Genomic DNA, 22,886 nt, shown 5'->3' on the forward strand with positions numbered 1-22,886 from the left:
GGCTTTATGTAAAGATAAAAATTTCCAGGCTAATTTTCTTCCTCTTGATGCCAACAGGTAGAATTTATTCAAGAGCTGCCAAAGACTATCAGTGGGAAGACAAAAAGAAATGAACTGAGGAAGAAAGAATGGAAGACAATTTAAATTTGTTTCACTAATTACCATATGTATAAAACACATAGTATCTGTCAATCTCTAGAAACCACAGGATGATGGAGACGTGATAAAAACTGTGGTAGTATGCTTAGAAACTGTTGATTTAAAATATCTTGTGGTTATGATATCAGAGGCTAAATTTTGAAATAAAATATCTGGCAAATTCCTCCACATTAGTGTCAATGTTCCTATCATTTCTTAATATAAAAATGTCATCAATTGCTGATTAATTTTTAAATGTATAGTATAGAAGCAATTTCTGAACCAAATCTCTGCTACATAGGTTTTCAAACTTTAGTTGACTAATTATTCTGATATGTTGATATACAAATTAGAACCAATGTTCAAGCCGTGAAATAAAACTAAAGAACTTATAAAAGTTTTTAGAAAAATATAAAATATCAGAAGATTATGATAATTCTCAAAATACAAGAATCTACCTGAAAATAGACTAGGGATTTTAATAGTCACATTTTTTGCAAATAATTTAAAATAGTTTAAGACTTGTTTCAAGGTCTAACTATAAAAGAAGGATCATATACTATTGTTGCTTATTATATGTAATAAATACTGTTTACAAAAGATTACATTTGTGGTTCCTGAAGAAAGTATGATAAATTCAGTAAACATTAATATATAAAATAAAATAAAATAATGTAAGATGTTATCAGAATACTCATGTTTGAAAATTCAAGGAACAATTAGGATTCATACATGAAAGGTTATCAATTCCTCATTGAAGGCCTGAGTCTCAAAGAAGTTTTGGTGGAAATACTTAAATTTCTGTCACAAATATGGCTCGTTTCTGGTGAATTAAATGTGACTCCCCCTGTGGAATGAAATGGAACCATGCTTTCCTTTTGAAGTGTTTGTTCCCATTTGAAATAACCACAACATTTTCTGTTTTCTTGGTATTTCCCAATAGGGCAACAATAGAAGACTTTCCCGTGGTTTGGTCCATTATTAGAAACAACAAGTCTCTTAGATCTTCGACCACACTTGCATAAGGGAGGTGTCATTTTCCCACTCTTCCAAGGCTCTTGTAGGTTAACTGTAGAAGTTAATATAGATGGGAGATGCTTCCAGGAAGAACTTCTTACTGGGGAGCAATCAGATGATGTAGGCTTTTCTTCATGAATAGTGAAGGGTTGTTTTTTTGCTGGTGGGAAAGCTTGGGGACTGCATGGATTCCTTTTGGTACCACCTGAAAGAAAAGAATGTTTCCCCAAAACTAAAGGATGAGACATATTGGCATTAACTCTGTTGAAGGTACCTGATTTGTGTTCAGGTAACTTAAAGGCAGAAATATCTGAACCTGGATCTTTGGCTTCTTTTACATTATAAATAGTGGTGTGAGGACTCTTGTACACAATAGAGTTAGAAGTCTCAGATTTTTTAGGAGTTTCCTCTATGTCTCCAAAGTTTTCATGACTTGGCATTTCCAATTCTTTCAAAACCATTAATCCTTCTCCAGAATTAAATGAAATCTCTAAGTCTGAGTCACTAATGGGAACTGTATAGTCTATGTTTTTCTCAGGCTGAGACGCTGGCAGTAAAACCACATCCTCCCAATCAGCCAACATAGGTAAACAGTCCAGAGTAGAGCTCATTTCCAAATCAGAAACATGATGAACAGTTGGAATGGTGGTAGAAACAAGTACCAATTCGGAACCAACTGTTGAAGACTTAGATTTGGTATTAAATGCAAGATGTTCATTTTTTCCTTGCTTTTGCATATAGATAGGTGAATTCAAGGTAGGAGACTGCAACTGCCCCAGAGAAGGAGAGGACTTAGTATTAAAAAGAGATAAGCAACTTTTGACATTGTGAAGACTTGCTTTTACATTGTTCTTTACTTGTAATTGATCCTGTTGTGCCTTTATAGGAGAATTTGCACAAATTGACTTCATTTGAACTTTTTCATGAGGATTTATTGTATTTTTAGGCTCATTATTATATATGCTGGGACCCTGGATGCTAATGGTACAGGCAGACATTTCTTCAACTTGATTTATATTCAAATTTCTGGCCAGAATGCTGGAATTCTTCTTAGTGGGAACCTATGATTCCACAGACAAATGCAACAGCTTTAGAAACTGCATTCATAATTTCTTCAGTATACAGTTTATGACAAAAAAAAAAAAGTCATTGATTTATAAATGACTGCATACATTAAATCCACATTTCAAAGAACGTATGACTGTTCATGAAGTTTGAGATGACAGAATAAAGAGGCAAGACACTACTAACCTTGTTCAACGATCTTGTAATTTTCATTACACAACCATCTCTGATCATTTTCCAAGCAAGAAGGGCAGTATTCCGAGAATCGTCCAACCCTGAGGATATAAATATCAAACACTGAATTTAGTGGTACTAGTACTATTTCCTTAGTACTAAAGAAATAACATTAAAAAAACACCACTTGTGCAGAAACTGGAACATAGTTTTAGTTTTATGACCCTTTACTAATTTTAATAATGATAAACTGGTCTTGGAAGTGGAAGGCTATGGCAGCATTACCAATGAAAGACAAGCTCATCCACATTTATAGAGGATATGAAAATGTATTAGACAGTCTCCCAAAATGTGGCCAACGTTTCATAGGAACCAGGATTTGTGAATAATCTAATAGTCTTGTTCAGTTTTTTCACTAGTCCATTCTATTATTTGAGCACTTGTTTAATCTCCATTTGATTTGGCTTTCTTTTCATTCTTTTTAGCAACTAGAAAGTCACTAGATGGCAGTGCATCTTACAGTAGTTTATGAAAGTGGTAATTTGAAAGTCTTAGAAAACACAATGTGAATTGTTTAGGAGCTTTTTTTTAGGCTGAAGATATCCTTTACTAATGACATTACCAAAAAATGAAATTCATATGAAATATATTTTTAAAAGTCAAATGGCTTTTACATAATTTTAATTTATACGAACCAGAATGGTTCTTCGTCCTGAGGAATTCCTATTCCAATTCCTGCAAGGGCACCACTTAGTCCTTTTTGTGTTCCTCTATAGAAAGCTAATCAAATAAAGAAGATATATCAAAAATATATATATTTAAGGGTGTGTATTTAACCACTTTTCATAATTTTAGTTTATTAATTTAAGAGGGTGCCTCATTTTTTTGTGTGTGTTTTTAATACGTTAAAGAAAATGCCACTTATGTGACCAAGTGGCAAAAGAAAATATCTTATTTGTAGAACCCATGCCCATGTGTAGGTAATAAAAGTTAAATCTTTTTCAATAGAAAAAAGTAAACATGCCCCGATTTTTGACCGTTACCTTGTAAGTTGCTCTGAGATCAATCCAAGAATTTAAAAACACAGGTTTTAACAGCTGTTTTCTTTTACACTCATACTCCAGGCAAACCCCCAAGTCCCAGTCTGCATTAGGTACATTAAAATAGAACAAAGTCAATGATGCCAGCATTTTTTACCTATGCTGCCACCATTTACAAATAGAATGCTGTAAGATCATATAAAATAGAACAGTAAGATTTCATTGCTCTGCTAATATCTAAAAATTATTCACTTTATATAACTTACTATTAACAAGTTAGGATTGATGACTAAATTTCAAAATGATTTCTTAAACACTCAGTAAAACCTTATTTCAGAAAGAAGAGGAAGATGTTAAATTACAAGGACTATATTTTCTATATTCCAGGAAAATATTAATGTTATTGAGAAACGAAACATTTTGTAGTAACTGGAAACCAAATATGACTATCAATGCTATGCTATCAATAAAACAGTATCGCTATCAATGACTATTAATAGCAATGCTCTAACACAGTCATACAAAAAACCTACTTTAAATGGCTCATTTTTTTTCTTTTAAGTGTCAAAGCATAAAAGCAAAGGATGTTGAGCTGATGAAGACTCTGTAGAAAAGAGCATGATAAGAGTGTTCACTAAATCATCTTTGCTTAATTCATACTAGTGGAACTCTAGAAAGATTTTTTATTTTAAGTTCAGGCTTAATATTTTAAGGTATTCCAAAAGGTTAATTTAAAAAATATGTATGAATTTACTTTTCTTGGCTAATATCGGCTAGGCATTTAAACTTTTCTTCCTAGCTCAAAAGATTAACAAATATAATTCTAGGTTAGCAAGTATAAAACTAGAAAGAAAGAATTACACAGTGGTAATGCTACCCATTTGTGATTAATAGGTATAACTTATTTTTTACCTGACCAAGTAACAAATGCACATAATTTTACTTCAGAAGTAGAAGGCTCTGAAACCCCAGTAGCAAAAATAATGTTCTTCTGTTGCTGAATCTTCTGAATCCATTTACAGAACTGAGATAAGCAAATCTTCAGAGGGACTCCTTCATCAACTTGAGCCTGAGTAGAGTCACAAAAGCTGAATTCAACAATCAAATTCCATGATTATTTAGCATGTTTTATAACTGTGGAGAAAGATTGTTTTAAAAGAATCAGAAATGCCAAGTCATGAAAACACAGTGTACTGTGGGAAGATATAACAAAGCGGTTCTAACTGGAGAAGAGTTTATTTAGTGGAAAGAGGTAAAAACACATGGGAAAGAAATTATATTTAGAACCCACCAAGGTAAGAAAGATTAGATTGATAAAAACTAAAATCACAGAGAAATATGATCATTAAGCCCAGACTGACAGAAATGAAAGACAAATTTTGAGTCACTTAATTTCCATAAAATCAATTTGATCCTCATTTTATAACACTATTCTTCCTTTGCTTTTATTTATTTATTTAATTAAAAAAAATTTTTTTTTTTGAGACGAGGTCTTGCTTTGTTGCCCAGGGTGGAGTGCAGTGGCAAGATCTCGGCTCACTGCAACCTCCACCTCCTGGGTTCAAGTGAGTCTCCTGCCTCAGCCTCCCAAGTAGTTGGAATCACAGGTGTGTAACACCATGCCTGGCTAATTTTTGTATTTTTAGTAGAGACGGGGTTTTGCCAAGTTGGCCAGGCTGGTCTCGAACTCCTGACCTCAGGTGATCCACCCACCTTGGCCTTCCAAAGTGCTGGGATTACAGGCATGTTCCTTTGCTTTTTAAATCGAGTCCTGAGGTGGCTCACGCCTGTAATCCCAGCGCCTTGGGAGGCCAAGGTGGGCAGATCACTTGAGGTGAGGAGTTTGAGACCAGTCTGGCCAACATGGCGAAACCCTGTCTCTACTTAAAATATAAAAATTAGCCAGGTGTGGTGGCATGTACCTATAGTCCCAGTTACTCAGGAAGCTGAGGCATGAGAATTGCTGGAACCCAGGAAGCAGAGGTTGCAATGAGCTCAGCCACCTTACTCCAGCCTGGCCGACAGAGCATGACTTTGTCTGAAAAATAAATAAATAAATACATAAATCGAGTCTTGAATCTAGAATAACACTAATCTTATTTATTTACTTATTTATTTATTTATTTTCACAGACAGATCTGCCGCCCAGGATAGACTGAGATTATACCTCCCTGCAGCCTCAAACTCCTGGACTCAAGTGGTCCTCCCACCTCAGCCTCCCAAGTAGCTGGGACCACAGGCACATGCCACGAAGTCAGGCTAAATTTTCTTTTTTCTTTTTTTTTTTTTGTAGAGATGGAGTTCTCACTATGTTGTCTAGGTTGGTCTCAAACTCCTGGCCTCAAGCAATTCTCGAACAGCAGCCTGCAAAGTGCTGGGATTACAGGCATAAGCCATCATGCCTAACACTAAATAAATCTAATTCCAAATGGTATAATAGTTTTTACTTTCTTTTTGAAACTGACCTCTGAATTTGAAGATTTGCATCATACCTGCTTTATGCCTGTCAATTCCATGCAAAATTCTGAAAGAATTGGATGTTCCTGAGGTTGAACATAAGCCTGGAACTCAGATTCAATCTGTCCAGTTGATGTGTTCAGCAACACTGCTGGAAATTCAACTAAATGAAAGAATAATCAATTGACAGTTGAATAAATAATTTTTAAATTAATCCTGTAATCATCCTAAATCAAACATGTTACCATTTTAACAACCAGTTTTCAGTAAAAGCATATTAAAATGACCAAAGCAGTGTGACATAAAGGTTATAATAAAGTTATGCTAAAGAATAAATCAAAATATTGAAGTCATAAGCATGTTGTCTTAAAAGAAAACTCAATATAATTAAATATAAAACCATATGGAATATAAAATTTACTTTTTTTGCAAAGGTTTTTTTTTTCAGTTTCTATGCCATTGAGGTGTTGTATGTAATATAAAACAACTATTTTATATAATAACACATTTACGTATTTGGGATTTTGCTCTTTTTTATTCAACACAGGTTTTACATTAAATTACCAATGCACAGACCATCCTGTTTTCTTAAACTCTTGGCTGATTTATATCTATAAACTTTAAAGTGACTCATCTAGTGCCAGCTTTGGCCATTCATAGCCCAGACTTACTTATTTCCTGGCTATGGTGGCGCTTCCCATCATTCCAGCATGTCGATTCAAAATCAATGACAATTAAGTAGTCAAACAACTGCTCTGCAAAAGATCAAGTTGTTCTTATGCTTTACCAGTGCTGAAAATGCAAAGCTACAAAATGCAAAGAAACTAAGCATACTACTCACTGGATTTGCTTCTTCCTAGATTTCCATTTGCTGGAGCAATTGACTTTCTCCTAATTAATCCAAGCTGCCTAAAAATGTGAAGCAATCCAAATATGATCAACAAACTCATTCACACTCCTGTTTGAATAGGCTATCAGACTAGTGGTACTGGGCAAGAATCTCATTATTTATTGTGACTGAGGGGAAACTGAACTGGACTTTGGGTTTACCTGCATAGGCCTCGAAAGTATGTATTTGCAAATTAGGCGAATTTGTTGGTTTTGTTTTTGAGACAGGGTCTCGCTCTGTCACCTAGGTTGCAGTGCAGTGGTATGATCACCGCTCACTGCAGCCTCAGTCTCCTGGGCTCAAGCAATCCTCCCACCACAGTCTCCTGACTAAGACTATAGGCGCGTGCCACCATGGCCCACTAGCTTTAATTTTTTTTCTTCTTTTTTTTTTCTTTTTTTGTAAAGGCACGGTCTCACTATGTTGCCCAGGCTCATCTCAAACTCCTGGGCTCCAGCGATCCTCCCACCTCAGCCTCTCAAAGTGCTGGGATTACAGGACTGAGCCACTGTGTCCAGCCAATTTACACTAATTTTATGTTACCCTTATTTTACAGTAATACTGAGGAACTTATTTGAGTTCCTACAATCATTTGATTGTACAGGTAAAAATGCACTGAAAATCTTATTTTTCCCCCTGCATTTTTTAAGCTCTTGCTATGTGTACAGTGCAGTTTTAAGAAGACAAGACAATGTAGGACATGGTTCAGTCTTCCAGCTTAAAAATCTGGGTAAAGAAACAAAAGATAGGGCCAGGTAAAGTGGTTCATGCCTGTAATCCCAGCACTTTGGGAGGCCAAGGCAGGTGGATTGCTTGAGCTCCAGAGTTCAAGACCAGCCTGAGCAACATGGTGAAACCCTGTCTCTATAAAAATTATAAAACCTAGCTGGGGCATGATGGTGCACACCTGTAGTGCCAACTACTCAGGAGGCTAAGGTGGGAGGATTGCTTGAGCCCGGGAGGTGGAGACTGCAGTGAGCCGAGATCATGCCACTGCACTCCAGCATGGGCAACAGAGTAAGATCCTGTCTCAAAAAAATTAATTAAATAAATAAAATAAAGAAGAAAAAAAGAGACGAGTTTACTGAGGTCTTAAGTGCAAGTAAAACAAACTACTTGGTATTAGTAGGTAGAGTTTTAACTAGGCAGATACCTCCTGTAGTTTTCAGTGTTTAAGAGAGGGAAGTGCCAGGATTTGGGAATAATAAATATCATTTATTAATTGCTTACTACATAGCAGGTACTAAACTAAGATGACAACCTCCTTTATTCCTCAGCAAGTGTGGTAGCTAGAAACTTTTCCTACCTATATTTTATGGATGAGAAAACTGATTCTTAATTTGCCAAGGAACACAGCTTTGGTATGTGAACCCAAGACTGTCCAATTCTGAAGCTCATGCTATTTGCTAATATATTACATCCTTCTAGTAATCAGAAATATGCACAGCACATCCAGGAATCAGGGAGGACACAATGATTAATTTTATGAATTAAAAGGATCACTAGGCCAGGCACGGTGGCTCACGCCTATAACCCCAGCACTTTGGGAGGCCTAGGCGGGTGGATCACCTGAGGTCGGGAGTTCGAGACCAGCCTGACCAACATAAAGAAACCCCGTGTCTACCAAAAATACAAAATTAGCCGGGTGTAGTGGCACAAGCCTGTAATCCCAGCTACTTGGGAGGCTGAGGGCAGGAGAATCACTTGAACTCGGGAGGCGGAGGTTGTGGGGAGCCGAGATCGCACCAGGGCACTCCAGCCTAGGCAACAAGAGCAAAACTCCGTGTCAAAAAAAATAAATAAATAAAGATAGAAAATGGATTTGTAAAAAGTAAAGTAGAGGTTCCTCTTCAAAGACTTCCTTCCCCGTCTAATTAGGAATAAATAGTAACTTCTCTTAGAGCAAAATTGATTCAAAGACCTGTGCTAACATTCTTAAATATCTGATAGCCATAATAAAGAAATCAATGTACTTTATGTGCTTAGCTCCCACAATTTAGCCTAAATATTTGCCCTGGCATGCTTATACTGGTCCAATCAAACATTAGGTCATAGCCTGTTCCTCTTCCTTTTTTAAAAGTGTTTTTACCTTTCTCAGCATTCCAACAAGTTACTTCCTCCTTCCTTTGTTCTCCTCTACCTTTGCCTCTTCTAAAAAGTTCTAAGTTGCTAGTCAATCCGGACAAACACAGAATGTGAGGTCCCGTTCCAGCCAATGGAAACCAGACACAGCAGTAGGGTGGACGCGCCACGTTATAAATGACCCTGTCTCCTTTATTCAGTGCACTCTCCTGGCAAAACTGCTGGCAAGTGTACCTTTTCTGCAGGAAGTAAAAATGACGTTGCTAAATACATTAAATTTAAGTTCAAGTTCTATTTCTTTACAGCACCGAGGAACGAGCATTTCAAACAGGCTGAACACCTTGATGGGTTCAGTGTGGCCTGCCTGAGACCTCCAACTAGTCTGCAGGGCACTGTCACGTCCAGTCGTTTCCCGAGGCCTAAAATGGGCAGGCATTGGCTCAAGGCCACACAGTCAAGACCCCAGGGTTTGTAGGCCTCCTCCTGTCACCCTCGGGTAGAAAGCGGCCCAAGGCTGAAGACCGCGGTCCAGAGAGGCGCCTTTCCAACCATGCCAGGGACGGCAGGTCGCAGACGCCGGGGCTGCAGGTAATGGAGGCCATCACCGCAGATGCCACCTGCCGTGCCCTGCTCTGCCGCCCACGCCAGTGCCGAACCCGGAGCTACCCGTCCCCCACCCGGAATCCCCTCGAGTACCGCGCGAGCCGCTTCGTCGCCATTCCCAACACTCGCTGCTGTTCCAAGTCCAGCTGCCGGAAGTCGCTCGACTTCTACTTCCGTTCCGTTCAAACCTCCCGCGAGGCTGAGAGGGCGGTTGTTGTTGGCGGCTGTGGCTAAGGTGTGGACAGCCTCTGCTCCCCACCCGGCTTCTCTTCTGCGTTTCCCAGGCTGGGGAGGGGGGAGTGGTTTTAGGAGGGGAAACTGCTCGGCAGCACCTCCTTCTTTCTTTGCCAGGCAGACGCCCGTTGTAGCCGTTGGGGAACCGTTGGGAATCCGGTATCCGATGCGGACGGTAAAGCCGTTTGGGTTAGAGCGGCGCGGGTGTCCAGTCCGCGGAACGGGGAGATCGTTGGCACCTTTGCTTTTTTAGGGGGACGGGGATAGTTCGGTAAACTGAATTGAGAAGCGGATCCGAGGGAAGTTGAAAGCCGTCAAGCCCGTGCAGCTCTCCCGCTAGGAGGCGGCACGCGGGGGATAGGGGCGCTGGAGTTTCCCCAGCTCTAGCTGATCTTTCTCCACAGCCATGGAGCCAGAGAGGGAAGGGACTGAGAGACACCCCAGGAAGGTCAGGAAAAGGAGGCAGGCCCCAAACAAGCTGGTCGGGGCGGCTGAGGCGATGAAAGCCAGTTGGGATCTCGAGGAGAGTCAGCCCGAGGCCAAGGTGAGCAACGGGGAGCCCAAGCAGGCGGCCTGAGGCGGTTTGGAGCTCCCGGACCCTTGCCCAGCCGCCGTCGGGTGCCCTGGATGCGGGCTGGGTCTCCACCCTGGCCTCTCCGAACCTGATCCCTGATCATTAAAATAGGAATGAGTGTACTACCACCTTCCTGACACAAAGCTGTCATTGGCGGTTTAAAACTGGGATAGTGAGTCGGCCGGGCGCTGTGGCTCATGCCTGTAATCCCAGCACTTTGGGAGGTCAGGAGTTTGAGACCAGCCTGGCCAACATGGAGAAACCCCTGACACACACACACACACACACGCACACACACACACAAAACTAGCCAGGCGTGGGGTGGGCGCCTGTAATCCCACCTACTTGGGAGGCTGAAGGCAGGAGAATCACTTGAACTCGGGAGCAGGAGGTTGCAATGAGCCGAGACCACACCATTGCACTCCAGCCTGGGCAACAAGAACGAAATTCCGTCTCAAAACAAAACAAAAAAACTAGGATAGTGGGTCGGGTGCAGTGGCTCACGCCTGTAATCCCAGCAGTTTGGGAGGCCAAGGCGGGAGCATCATTAGAGGCCAGGATTCGAGACCAGCTTGGGCAATATAATAAGGACCTCATCTCTTAAAAAAAAAAAAAAAAAATGGCACAGTGCCTGGCGCATAAAAGGAAAGTTCGTCCAACAAATATTTATTGCCATCTTCTCAGTGCCAAGAATTGCTCTATGTTCTAGCAGTATCCCGGGGCACAAAAATACAATTCCTTGCCCTCCTGCAGTTTACATTCCAGTAGGGCAGGGGTCCCCAACCCCCTGTGCACAGACTGGTACCTACCTGCCTGTCCATGGGGTCCCCAACCCGCTGTTCACAGCTGGCCTGTTAGGAACCGGGTAACAGCGAGCGAATATTACCGACTTAGCTCCACCTAGGCATTAGATCTCATAGGAATGCCAACCCTATTGTGAGTCTTATTGTGAACTTTGCATACGAGGGTTCTAGGACTAATGATAAATGTAATGTACTTGAATCATCCCGAAACCGTCCCCCAGCCCTTCTCCCAGTCGGTGGAAAGATTGTCTAACACAAAACCGGTCCCTGGTGCCAACGGTTGGGGACCGCTGCAGTAGGGGAATAAAAAGGATGATTATCGGCCGGGCGCAGTGGCTCAGGCCTGTAATCCCACCACTTTGGGAGGCCGAGGCGGGCGGATCACGAGGTCAGGAGATCCAGACCATCCTGGCGAACACGGTGAAACCCCGTCTCTACTAAAAATACAAAAAAAAATTAGCCGGGTGTGGTGGCAGAGGCCTGTAGCCCCAGCTTCTCGGGAGGCTGAAGCAGGAGAATGGCGTGAACCCGGGAGGCGGCGGAGCTTGCAGTGAGCGGAGATGGGGCCACTGCACTGCAGCCTAGGCGACAGAGCGAGACTCCGTCTCAAAAAAAAAAAAAAAAAAAAAGGCTGATTATCGCTATCATCCCTACCATTTATTGAGAACTAAATATACTTCATCCCTTTAGTCGTTCTTTGGGCTTTTTTGTTTGTTTTTGTGTTTGAGACAGGGTCTTTGCTCTGCTGGACTCAGGCTGGACTACAGTGGTGCGACAAGGATCCTCCTGTCTCTGCCTCTTACAGGCATGAGCCACTGCACCCAGCCATTCATTGTTTTTTATTGTCTGCCATGTGCTGGGGCACTGACCTAGGTGCTTGGGGAACATCAGTGAATAAAGTTCACTGCCCTAGTAGGTCTTATATTCTAGTGGGCATAGACAAGTGATAAAAATAAGTTATATAATATGTGACAGTGGGATTAGGGATGTGATTTTTTTTTTTTTTTTTTTTTGAGGTGGTCTCACTCTGTCCCCCCGGCTGGACTTGGCTCACTGCAACTTTCACCTACCAGGTTGAAGTGATCCTCTCACCTCAGTTCCACCAATTAGATAGGATTACAAACGTGTGCCACTGCGCCAGCTAATTTTTCTTTTTTTGTGGAGACAGGGTTTTGCCATGTTGCTCAGGCTGGTCTTGAACTCTTGGACTTAAGCGATCTGTCCACCGTGGCCTCTGCAAGTTCTGGGATTATAGACATGAGCAACTGTGCCTGGCCTTTTTTTTTTCTTTTTTTTTTTTTAAAGAGTGACAGGGTCTCCAACTCCTGGGATCAAGAGATTCACCTGCCTCAGCCTCCCATAGTGCTGGGATTACAGGCATGAGCCACCACACCCAGCTGAAAAATTTTTTTTATTAAAGTGGGATTCCAGTTTTTTTGCCTATCGAATTTGCAAAAAAGGTTTAATGTTCATGTGGTAAGAAGTGTAAGGAGACTGACAATCACATATTTTGTTATGTTGAAACAATCTCAAACTTAACAGAAAAACTGTAAGAACAGTATCAAACCTTCCCTCAACCAACATTTGAAAGTATTTGCTGACACAATGGTCTTTTTCCACCCACCGCCAAGATATTTTATTATATATTTTCTAGAAACCTACATAATCACAGTGCAACCATCAAAATCAGGAAATTAACATGGATATATTACGACCATCTGCTCCTCAGATGCCATCCAAGTTGTCTGTAGTTGTTTGAATAATCCTTTTTAGCAATAAGATCCAGTCTAGAATTGTGTTAAATTTAATTGTCATGTCTCCTTCAAACAGTTCCTTAGTCTTCCCTTGATATTCATGACTTTATTGCTTTTGAATAATCCTGGGCCAGTTATTTTGTTGAATGTCCCTTAAATTAGATTTGTCTGTTTCTTCATTGATTAGATTCAGGTTATACACATCTTTAGCAGGAATATCACAGGAGTGATACTCTGCTCCCTTGCAGATTGTACACAATTTGATTTATCCCATTATTGGTGATATTAACTTTGATAACTCGATTAAGGTAGTTTCTACTAAACTTCTCTAAAGTTATCTTTTTCTTTTTGTAATTTTCATTCTTATTTATTTTTTTGAGACAGGATCTTGCTATATTGCCCAGGCTAGTCTGGAATTCCTGGGCTCAAACAGTCCTCCCACCTCAGCCTCAGGGTAGCTGAGATTACAGGCCTAAGCCACTGTTCCCAGCTCTCTTTGTAATGTGCTTCCTCAAACATTTTGGGCTTATGCATTTACTTTTTTATCAGTATGAACTCAGTGGTACCTATTTTGTTCAGTGTGTTACTATCTTTTACTGGATTGTGATGCTTTAAATATCCAAGATTTTGTCATTAAGCTAGCTTCTGTGGCCTTTTGACATGACAACACCATTCTTTGAGCACGTCATTACTTTCTGGCACAAAAAGATATTCCAGGCCCATATGTGCTTTCCCTGCCCCAAGCCTGGAATCAATCATTTCTCATAGGGTACTTGATTCTTTTTAGTGTAGAATGGTATTTTGATTTGGGTGCTATGGCGATGTCAATACAGATGCTTCTCAACTTAAAATAAGATTATGTCCCAATAAACCCATCGTAAATTGAAAATTCTGTAAGTTGAAAGTGTATACATACACACACTTACATTTAAATATTTTTCTGTATTTTACTGATGTGAATTCACATCAGTATCTCCACTTTAATCCAAATCCAGTACCACAGGGTTCATTCTAGTTTTCTCCTTTTTTTTTTTTTTTTTTTTTTTTTTTTTGAGATGAAGTCTTGCCCAGTCACCCAGGCTGGAGTGCAGTGGCATGATCTTTGCTCATTGCAACCTCTCCCTCCCAGCGATTCTCCTGCCTTAGCCTCCTGAGTAGCTGGGATTACAGGCACCCACCACCACGCCCGCCTAATTTTTGTACATTTAGTGGAGATGGCGTTTCATCATGTTGGCTGGTCTCAAATTCATGACCTCAAGTGATCTGCCCACCTCGGCTTCCCAAAGTGTTGGGATTATAGGCATGAGCCACTGTGCCCAACCCATTTTCATATTTGTAACTGCCTTCACTAACAATGAGAAACCCAACACCCAACATCTTCAATATATTTGATCAATCCCTTATTGCTGCCACTGACCCACCCTCACACCCTCTTGACTCTGCTTAGGCTCTGTCACCCTACACTGGCTCCATCACCTTGTACCAGGTCATCTTCCTTTGTGAGCACCCTCATCCTATGACAGGTAGCTGCCACCATCCTCTCACGTTTATACCCTCATCCTGTTCAGGCTTTAAATCCTGTAACAGACCACTACTGTCCCTCAGCATTGATGCCCTCCTTACCCTAAATAGTTTCTGACATCTGATATCTGGCCTCACTGCCCTCCCTTCCTTCCTGTATGGGTGACCTCCTTGTGCTGCTGAGGCTTTGACACCCCACACCTGAGCACCCTCCTGCATGAATGTCCTGGTCTTCTGCTCCTAGTCCTGGACTGTCTCCTCTGCAGGACACCCTCACCCAACTCAGGCTCTTGACATCCTATGCCTGGCAACCAGGGTTACTCACCGCCGTATAGACTCCATCTTGCTCAGTCTCACCTTATTAATTTCATGTTTTATTTGGTAAAACAAACAGGCATATTCTTTCAAGAGTTCATTTGAACCGGCAATTGATCCTAAGAAAGTAATTAGATAGATATACAAAGGTGTCTGTACAAGGATGTTCATCATAATGTTGTTTGTAATTTAAAAAACAAAACAGTGTTATCAATAAGGAATTTTTTCAGATATATTATAAATTTTCAGGTAAATTTAGAAAATGGACTATTATTCAAGTATTAAAATTGATGTGTGTTTTTTTTTTTAACTGATATGGAAAGATACTCACAGATTAAGTTTGGGAGTAGGGAGTTGGTTTCAAAAAAGAATGATTGATAAAATCCACTGGGGGCTATATAGTATAGAGATAAGCCTGCATTCCAGTCTTGGTTCTGTCATCTGTCTGTTTCTCCAATTTATCTGTGAAATGGGGATAATAGTAGTACCCACTTAAAAAGTTGTGAGAATTAAATTATTTAATGCATGTAAAGTGATCAGAACTGTGTCTGGCTAATATAAGAGTTTAACATTAACTTAAGACCATGGGAAGAAATTAGCAATAATATCTGATGTTTATTAAGTACTTGTATCAGGCACTAGCCTCACTACATTGTACTTGAACTATTTCATTCGTACTCCCAATTGTTTAATGAGATAAAATTATAATTACTCTCTAGATGAAGAAACTGAGTCCTAGAAAGGCTATGGCACTGGTCCAAGATGATAGAGCCTGGTGTTTGAACTCAGGTAGTATGACTCTAGGACTTGAGCTTCTAATTGCTATACTCTGCTGCCTCGCAGACCAAAAGGAAAGTGGTGATTACCTTTGAGTTGTACTTTTATGTTAATTATCTCTGATGTGACTTTTATTTTCATTTCTCTATTGTGTATCATTTATTTTACACTTCTCTATTATTGAATCTTTTGTAACAAACACGAATTACTTTAATAAACAAATATAGGCTGGGTGTGGTGACTGTAGGTTGGGCATGGGGGCTCATGCCAGCACTTTGGGAGGCTGAGGAGAACAGATGGCTTAAGCTCAGGACCAGCCTGGGTGACATGGTGAAAACCCATCTCTACCAGAAATACAAAAAAAATTAGTCAGGTATGGTGGCACACATCTGTGGTCCCAGCTAATGTGTGGTCCCAGCTACTCAGGACACTGAGGTGGGAGGATCACTTGAACCTGGGAGGCAGAGGTTGTAGTGAGCCAAGATAGCGCCACTGCACTCCATCCTGGGTGACACAGAGACTCTATCTCAGAAAAGAAAAAACGAAACAAGTATAAGTTCAAAGCCTTTTTAAAGGGATTGGGAGCTTGACTGAACTCTTGTTGCCCAGGGATAAATTCTCATTCATTAGCTTAGGCCGCATTGATCTATGATCTGGCTCCTACTTCCCTCTCCTCATATCTCCACTACTATGCAACATGCACTCTTGGCTCCTTGCCAAGCCATACTACATGTTGAATGTGATGTTCCCGCCAACAGGGTAGACTCATTTTCAAGGCTTAGCCTCCGTATTTTCATCTCAGTAGCCTTCCCCAAACTCTCTGACCCCTAAAGCAGTTAGACTCCTTGTTCTCATACCTTTGTATTAGCACTTACCCACACTATGTTGGAATTAGCTATTGCTTTTTCCTCCTAGTAGAATGGACTCTTTGAGAGCATGAATTATGTTTTATTTATCCTATTCCTAGCATGTAACCAACTATCTATAATTCAAGTTTTGTGTCAATGATAGTTCAATATTTTATTAATAATGTCATACCTACCACATATTGTTATTTTATACCATCATTTTCAATTAATTAGAACTTCCTTATGTTAGAATATACCTGGATGTTAAAGTAATCAGAAGCTAGAATAATTTAATAACTCACTTTGTTGGTATTCTTGATAACCAATAATTGTTTGCTATGCCCTGATTAATCTTTGCAGAAAGCCCGCTTATCTACCATTTTATTTACTGACAACTGTGAAGTAACCCATGACCAGCTATGTGAATTGCTGAAGTATGCAGTTCTGGGCAAATCCAATGTTCCAAAACCCAGGTATGAGATGAACTTAAATGGTGGGTATTGACCACAGGTTTCTTTTTTCTTTTTTTTTTTTTTTTTTTTTTTTTTTTTTTTACCTCTCCCAAGGCTCTATCATTCAAACCAGAGGTTTCAAACTGGCTTATCAACATTATTTTTTTGCTCTACAGCACATCCTAAATTTTTTCATGATGTCTGCCAAGTGTTAATTCTGGAAATTCCTATATAAAAATCTACCTTTTCTTCTTCCAAAAACTCAAAAATGGCAGCTATCCCTCTATTCCCACATGGCAACAATTTGTCAAAACTGAATGGTAGTCTCCCCCATTATATGGGACATGTATACTCCAATGTCCTACCTGGCCTGCTTCCCGTATTTACAGTATCTGTCTGGCTACTATAGGTATTTTAGTTTGTTTCACCTGATGCAGACTCAGTTGAAATAACAATGATATGTGAAGAATTCTAGTTAATCTTTTTTCTTTCTTTTACAAATAAAGGGCAAAGAGAACCCAGGCATAGTGGCTCACACCTATAATCCCCAGCACTTTGGGAGGCCAAGGTGGGAGGATTGCTTGAGTTCCGGAGTCTGAGACCAGCCTGGGAAACATAGTGAGACCCAGTCCCTACAAAAAAAAAAAGAGAATCTTACTATTCTGATATTGTTGGTGCCATTATTAAGTGTCTTATGAAAAATGTTTTGTATGTATACAAATAATATACACATCTTTCTGGGAGAGGTTGTTATAAATTGGCTAGCTGCTTTGAGAACTATCTTTTCCATCAACAATTATAGCCATCAGTCTGTCAGTTTATCTAAAACTTTTTTTTTTGGTAGGTTTTATGTCTCTACTTCAACTACCCAACTTGGCCATTGTAGCCCAAAGCAGCCATATGTAACACACAGACAAATAAGCACGACTGTAGTTCAATAGTCTTATTTACAAAAATGAGTGGAGCAGGATTTAACCTTTTTTTTTTTTTTGAGATGGAGTCTTGCTCTGTCACCCAGGCTGGAGTGCAGCAGCACAATCTCCGCTCAGCGCAACCTCCACCTCCCAGGTTCAAGTGATTCTCTTGCCTCAGCCTCCAGAGTAACTGGGATTATAGGCACATGCCACCACTCCCAGCTAATTTTTTGTATTCTTTTTTTAGTAGAGATGGAGTTTCACCATGTTGCCCAGGTTGGTCTTGAACTCCTGACCTCAAGTCATCCGCCTGCCTTGGCCTCCCAAAGTGCTGGGATTACAGGCGTGAGCCACCGTGCCTGGCCAAAACTGAAATTCTTAAAGCCAGCCATTTGATTACCTGGTTTAAGAAGGACTGCAGAGTAGGTTGGGATCTTAGGGATGACTTTGTTTGATTCCAAACAAATCTTAATCAATAGGACAGTGAATTTAAATGCATTGCGTTTTGCTTGGTATTTTACTTGATTTGAATGCAACAAGTATTTATCTCTATGGATCTTTATTTGAATTCTGTGCAATAATGGCTGTCTTCCAGTTTCAGGCAGATAGTGAATGATGATAAATTCTATTAACTCTCACGCACTGCTTTTCCTGCTCCTTCTCCCCTATTTCCCCTCTATATGCCTGTAACTGACTTAAGGCCATCTCTCTTAACTGTGTTGGTTTGATTTCTCGGCAGCTGGTGCCAGCTTTTTCATCAAAACCACCTAAACAACGTAGTGGTTTTTGTTCTGCAGGGAATGAGTCAGCTACACTTTTACAGGTTCTATTTGGAGTTTGGATGTCTTCGAAAAGCATTCAGACATGTAAGTTAAGAAAACTTTGCACTAGGGGCTGAGTCTGTCCTCCCATTCTGAGACTAATACGTGTGTCAGGGACCATGCTCCCTGGCAACCTAACTGAACAAACAGTAGGGGATATAGAAAGCAAAAGGACCTTAGAGGCCTCATGTAGATTTGTCTCTGATTTTCTTTGGAAATCTAGGCAAACACTTATTCCCAGGTTATAATCTGTAGCTCCTAGGTTGATATTGTTCTATTTTATTTGGGCTATGGTGTTTTCAGAAATTATAAAATATATATACAAGCTGTGTTTTCTACCTCTCTTTAAAAAAAATCACAAGATTGGGCACCCTTAAAACAGTATATGGAACTGAATAGCAGTTGTCATCTTTAAAAAGAGGCACCTGCTTTCCATTTTCCCATAGCCTCTTCCATTTCCTAGTGACCCATTTCATCCATTTATTCCTGAAGGCATTTGAGTTGGTGAGCCCTAATTTAACTTCCCTGGGTCACCATTTTCTTTTTTTGCTTTCATTTATTGAGCACTCCCTGTGTGTCAGGCTCTCTATTAACCATGGACCACATGCTACACATATCATCTTTAATTATCACAATAGTCTTATAAATAGATACTTTTTAATTTCCATTTTGTACATGAGAAACTGAGTAACTTGCCCAAGTTCTGGCCTGTAAGTGGTAGGGCTGAAATTTAAGCCCAGGTGAACCTGAAGCTGAAGTGCTCAACCTTTTTGCCCTGTGGTACCATCTGTTCTGATGGCAATGGCATGCTTTCCAATGAAATAATAGATTTGGAAGAACTTTGAAAATACAAAGGGACTTTTCTTGTCTAAGTTATACGTTTCTTTAAAGTTTGTCTTTTTTACGATGTATAATCACAGGGATCGGTTAGCGTTGTGTGGCTTCATTTACTTAGTCACTTTTCTATATTAAGGAAACAGTTCTCATTTTAAAATGCTAACAATTACTGTGTAGAACTTTAAAAGCACTGAGCTGACAATAAAAGTCCAGGCCTTTCACAGTATTTTAGCTGTTCAACCATTTTTTTAAAACCTGTTAATATATTTTCAGAAATTCCGCTTGCCTCCACCATCATCTGATTTTCTAGCTGATATTGTTGGGCTACAAACAAAACAAAGAGCTGGAGATCTGCCCAAGACAATGGAAGGTATAGCTATGATGCTGGTTTGATGATTTGCTCACTCTAAAAGATGTGGATATGATTGTAAGTAGGTTTAGCACAACAGAACTCAATTCTAACTAACTTAAGCACAAAAACAATTTTTGTTTGTTTTTTTGAGATGGGATCTCACTCTTGTCACCCAGGCATGAGTGCAGTGCTGTGATCACACAGCTCACTGCAGCCTTGACCTCCCAAACTCAAGCAGTCCTCCCACCTCAGCCTCCTGAGTAGCTGGGGAACTACAGGCACGTGCCACATTCCCAGCTAATTTTTTTTTTTTTTTTTTTTTTGAGAAACAGGGCTCCACTGTGCTGCCCAGGCTGGTCTCAAACTCCTGAGCTCAAGTGATCTTCCCGCCTTGGCTTCCCAAAGTGCTGGGATTATAGGCGTGAGCCACCATACCTGGGCCACAAGAACAGTTCTTTTAAGGAAAACTGGGCAGGTACCCAGGGAGGTTAGATAGCAGGAACCACAGCCAGGGTTCATGCCTCAGAAACCATCTGGTTAGATAGCTAAGGATACCTGGGTATCACTAACATTGGACTGTTATGAATTACTCTGAATAATTTCTAAACTGTCACTGGGTCTTTGTACCCACCAGTGTATAGGTGGGAAGGAAGATCATGCCTTTGACTAATATAAAGGATACTTACTGATACTACTCGCAGTGAAGAATAGGCAGGAGGTTTAGATACTAGCCAGCTGCAAGATTCATGATAGCAGTGTTTTTCAAACTATGGGTTGTGTCTTATTAGCAAGTTTTAGCTAACCTTTTTGGTTTTGCCGGGAGGTGAGTGATAGAATAGTATAGGACTTATCAGAGTTCATTGCATATAGTAAGGTTAGGTATTGTTCAATGATACTGTATTTTGTGTTCAGAAATTAATTGAATAATATCAACCAGTGTTGAAAAAGTAGTGAGGAGTAACTTGATTTCTTATCTCCTCTAGAAATGTGCTTGTATTATCCTCTGTCCTAATCCCCACTTCTAATTTTCTATCTTTCCATTGTTCTCTTCTTCTCATGGATGCCCATTTTTGATCTGCAGTTGTATTTGATTTGATCTGCATTGTATTTTAAACATCTGTGATTAAATCACAGAGTAATCACTATGAGATTCTAGATTCAAGTAAAAACACCACGTTGTGAAAGAAAAGATGTAATCAGGAAAAAGAAATTTGACATGTTTGAAGAGTACAGCTTGTTGGGCATGCTGAGAAGAACAGGAGGAGGCAGTGATGAGAGTCAAAGCTGGAAAGGCAGATTAAAGCCACACCCTGCAGGCTTTATTTTTATTTTATTTTTTATTTTTATATTCTGTACCAGCCACAGAGAGACAACCTGCAGGCTTTGAATGCCATGCCAAAAGAATTTGGATTTTATTCTGTAGGCCTTGAGGAGCCAGAGAGGTTATGGCAACTTCTTTATCCTCTTAAGTATTTCACTTCATCTTCCCATGCTAAATATCACAGTCCCCAAGGCATAGTCCCTCGCACTCTGATCTTCGTTAATCAGTCTTTCCTTTGGAGTATTCATCTGTTTTTGCCAAGTTCACCTATTAGTTTTCTTTGAATGACTCCTATATCATTACCTCTAGGTCTGATGCCCTAGCTTGCAGGCCTGCATTCTCAACTGCCTGCTGAATATTCCAATTGCTATTTGGATATTCTACTGTCCTCAGTCATAACATAGCTAAAAGCATTTTTCTCATCCTCAAATAATGGGCTCTTCATATTCCCTCTTGCTGGTGTCATTTTTCTCTAAGACACCAGTGTTGAATTTTATAATGTTCTTTTGGCTCCCTATCCCCAATCTGTCTGCATGCCTGATTCCCTTTGCTCCTATAAATCTCTATTCAGATGTCAATTTAACAGAGACCTTCTCAGATCATCCTATACAAAATATAAGACAATAACCATTTCCTGCCCCAACATTTCCTATCCTTTTCTCTTCCTTTTCTTCAAAGCCCTTATCTTACCTGATATATTACATATTTATTTGTTTATTATCCATATTTCCAACTAGAAGTTAAATTTCATGAGGAATTTTGTTGGTTTTGTGCATTGGGAAATTCCTAGTGGCCAAAACAGTGCCGGGTATATAATAAAGTTATAGATAAATATTTAAATATTTTGCTGGCTGAATTGAGTTATTTTTTCACCATGTTCTACCAGGTTTTTGTGTATGTTTTATATATCCCTTTTCCTCCATCCCTTCCACTATCTTAATTTGGATGCTGGTAACAACTTTTTTTTGAGACAGAGTCTTGCTCTGTTGCCTAGGCTGGAGTGCAGTGGGATGATCCCAGCTCACTGCAACCTCTGCCACCTGGGTGCAAGTGATTTTTGTGCCTCAGTCTCCTCAGTAGCTGGGACTACAGGCAGGCACCACCACACCAGCTAATTTTTGTATTTTTAGTAGCGACAGAATTTCACCATGTTTGACCAGGCTGGTCTTGAGCTCCTGGCTTCAAGTGATCCACCCGCCTCAGCCTCCCATAGTGCTGAGATTACAGGCATGAGCCACTGCACCTGGCCTTCTTTCTTCAACATTTATTTTAAGTTCCCGGATACATGCGCAGGATGTGTAGGTTTGTTACATAGCTAAATGTGTGATGTGGTGGTTTAGTACGCAGATCAACCAATCACCTAGGTATTAAGCTCAGCCTCCATTAACTATTCTTCCTGATGCTCTACCTCCACCAACCCCTCTGACAACCCGAAATGTGTGTTGTTTACTCCCCACGTGTCCATGTGTTTTCACCATTCAACTCCCTCTTATAAGTGAGAATATGTGGTGTTTGGTTTTCTGTTTCTGCGTTTGCTGAGAATAATGGCTTCCAGTTCCATCCATGTCTCTACAAAGGACATGATCTTGTTCCTTTTTGTGGCTGCGTAGTATTCATGGTGTATATGTACCACATTTTCTTTATCCAATCTATCATTGATGGGCATTTGGGTTGATTCCATGTCTTTTCCACCTGCATGTATCTTCATAACAGAACAATTTATATTCCTTTAGAATATACCTAGTAACAGGATTGCTGGGTCAAATGGTATTTCTGCCTCTAGCAGATGCTCATAATTTTTTGGCCAGAATTACTGTAAAGCCCTTTCTAGCCTCTTTCTACTTCATTGTCTTTCTTTCTCCCTTCCCTTCCCTTCCCTTCCCTACCCCTCTCCCCTC

General features: G+C 40.2%; 3 protein-coding genes across 13 annotated transcripts in view; 2 read left to right on the plus strand and 1 right to left on the minus strand.

Moving 5' to 3' along the window:
- ACSM3 (acyl-CoA synthetase medium chain family member 3) overlaps window positions 1–738 on the plus strand; it is a 59,142-nt gene extending 58,404 nt beyond the window's left edge. For all 4 annotated transcript variants that reach the window (XR_001881080.1, XR_001881083.1, XM_017850038.1 and 1 more), the window contains one exon: window positions 58–738. Coding sequence is in view for 2 of the 4 variants with exons in the window: in XM_017850038.1 (XP_017705527.1) it covers window positions 58–144 (87 nt within the window). In the remaining 2 variants the exon portion in view is untranslated. The remainder of the gene's footprint in view (window positions 1–57) is intronic.
- Window positions 739–818: 80 nt separating this feature from the next.
- On the minus strand, window positions 819–9,673 carry ERI2 (ERI1 exoribonuclease family member 2). The gene is made up of 9 exons (XM_017850072.1): window positions 9,559–9,673; window positions 6,733–6,800; window positions 6,563–6,646; window positions 5,927–6,054; window positions 4,347–4,503; window positions 3,436–3,538; window positions 3,098–3,173; window positions 2,407–2,499; window positions 819–2,216 (listed from the first exon to the last, which is right to left on the minus strand). The coding sequence occupies exons 1-9, from the start codon at window positions 9,579–9,581 to the stop codon at window positions 882–884; spliced, it is 2,067 nt and encodes a 688-aa protein (XP_017705561.1). The 5' UTR covers window positions 9,582–9,673; the 3' UTR covers window positions 819–881.
- The window catches only part of REXO5 (RNA exonuclease 5), a 44,443-nt gene continuing 31,170 nt past the window's right edge, over window positions 9,614–22,886 (plus strand). Inside the window, exons 1-6 of one of the 8 annotated variants that reach the window (XM_017849981.1) lie at window positions 9,614–9,700; window positions 10,104–10,243; window positions 15,386–15,517; window positions 16,652–16,764; window positions 18,397–18,523; window positions 19,589–19,685. In XM_017849981.1, coding sequence (XP_017705470.1) covers window positions 10,106–10,243; window positions 15,386–15,517; window positions 16,652–16,764; window positions 18,397–18,523; window positions 19,589–19,685 — 607 coding nt within the window. In that variant the 5' untranslated portion in view covers window positions 9,614–9,700; window positions 10,104–10,105. Of the gene's footprint in view, window positions 9,701–9,816; window positions 10,244–15,385; window positions 15,518–16,651; window positions 16,765–18,396; window positions 18,524–19,588; window positions 19,686–22,886 lie in introns of those variants that run through there. The other 7 variants (XM_017849970.1, XM_017849989.1, XM_017849997.1 and 4 more) reach the window with 7 other exon arrangements.

The sequence above is a fragment of the Rhinopithecus bieti genome, unplaced genomic scaffold (assembly GCF_001698545.2).
Source record: "Rhinopithecus bieti isolate Rb0 unplaced genomic scaffold, ASM169854v2 scaffold_1918, whole genome shotgun sequence".
NCBI classification, from domain to species: Eukaryota; Metazoa; Chordata; class Mammalia; order Primates; family Cercopithecidae; genus Rhinopithecus; species Rhinopithecus bieti.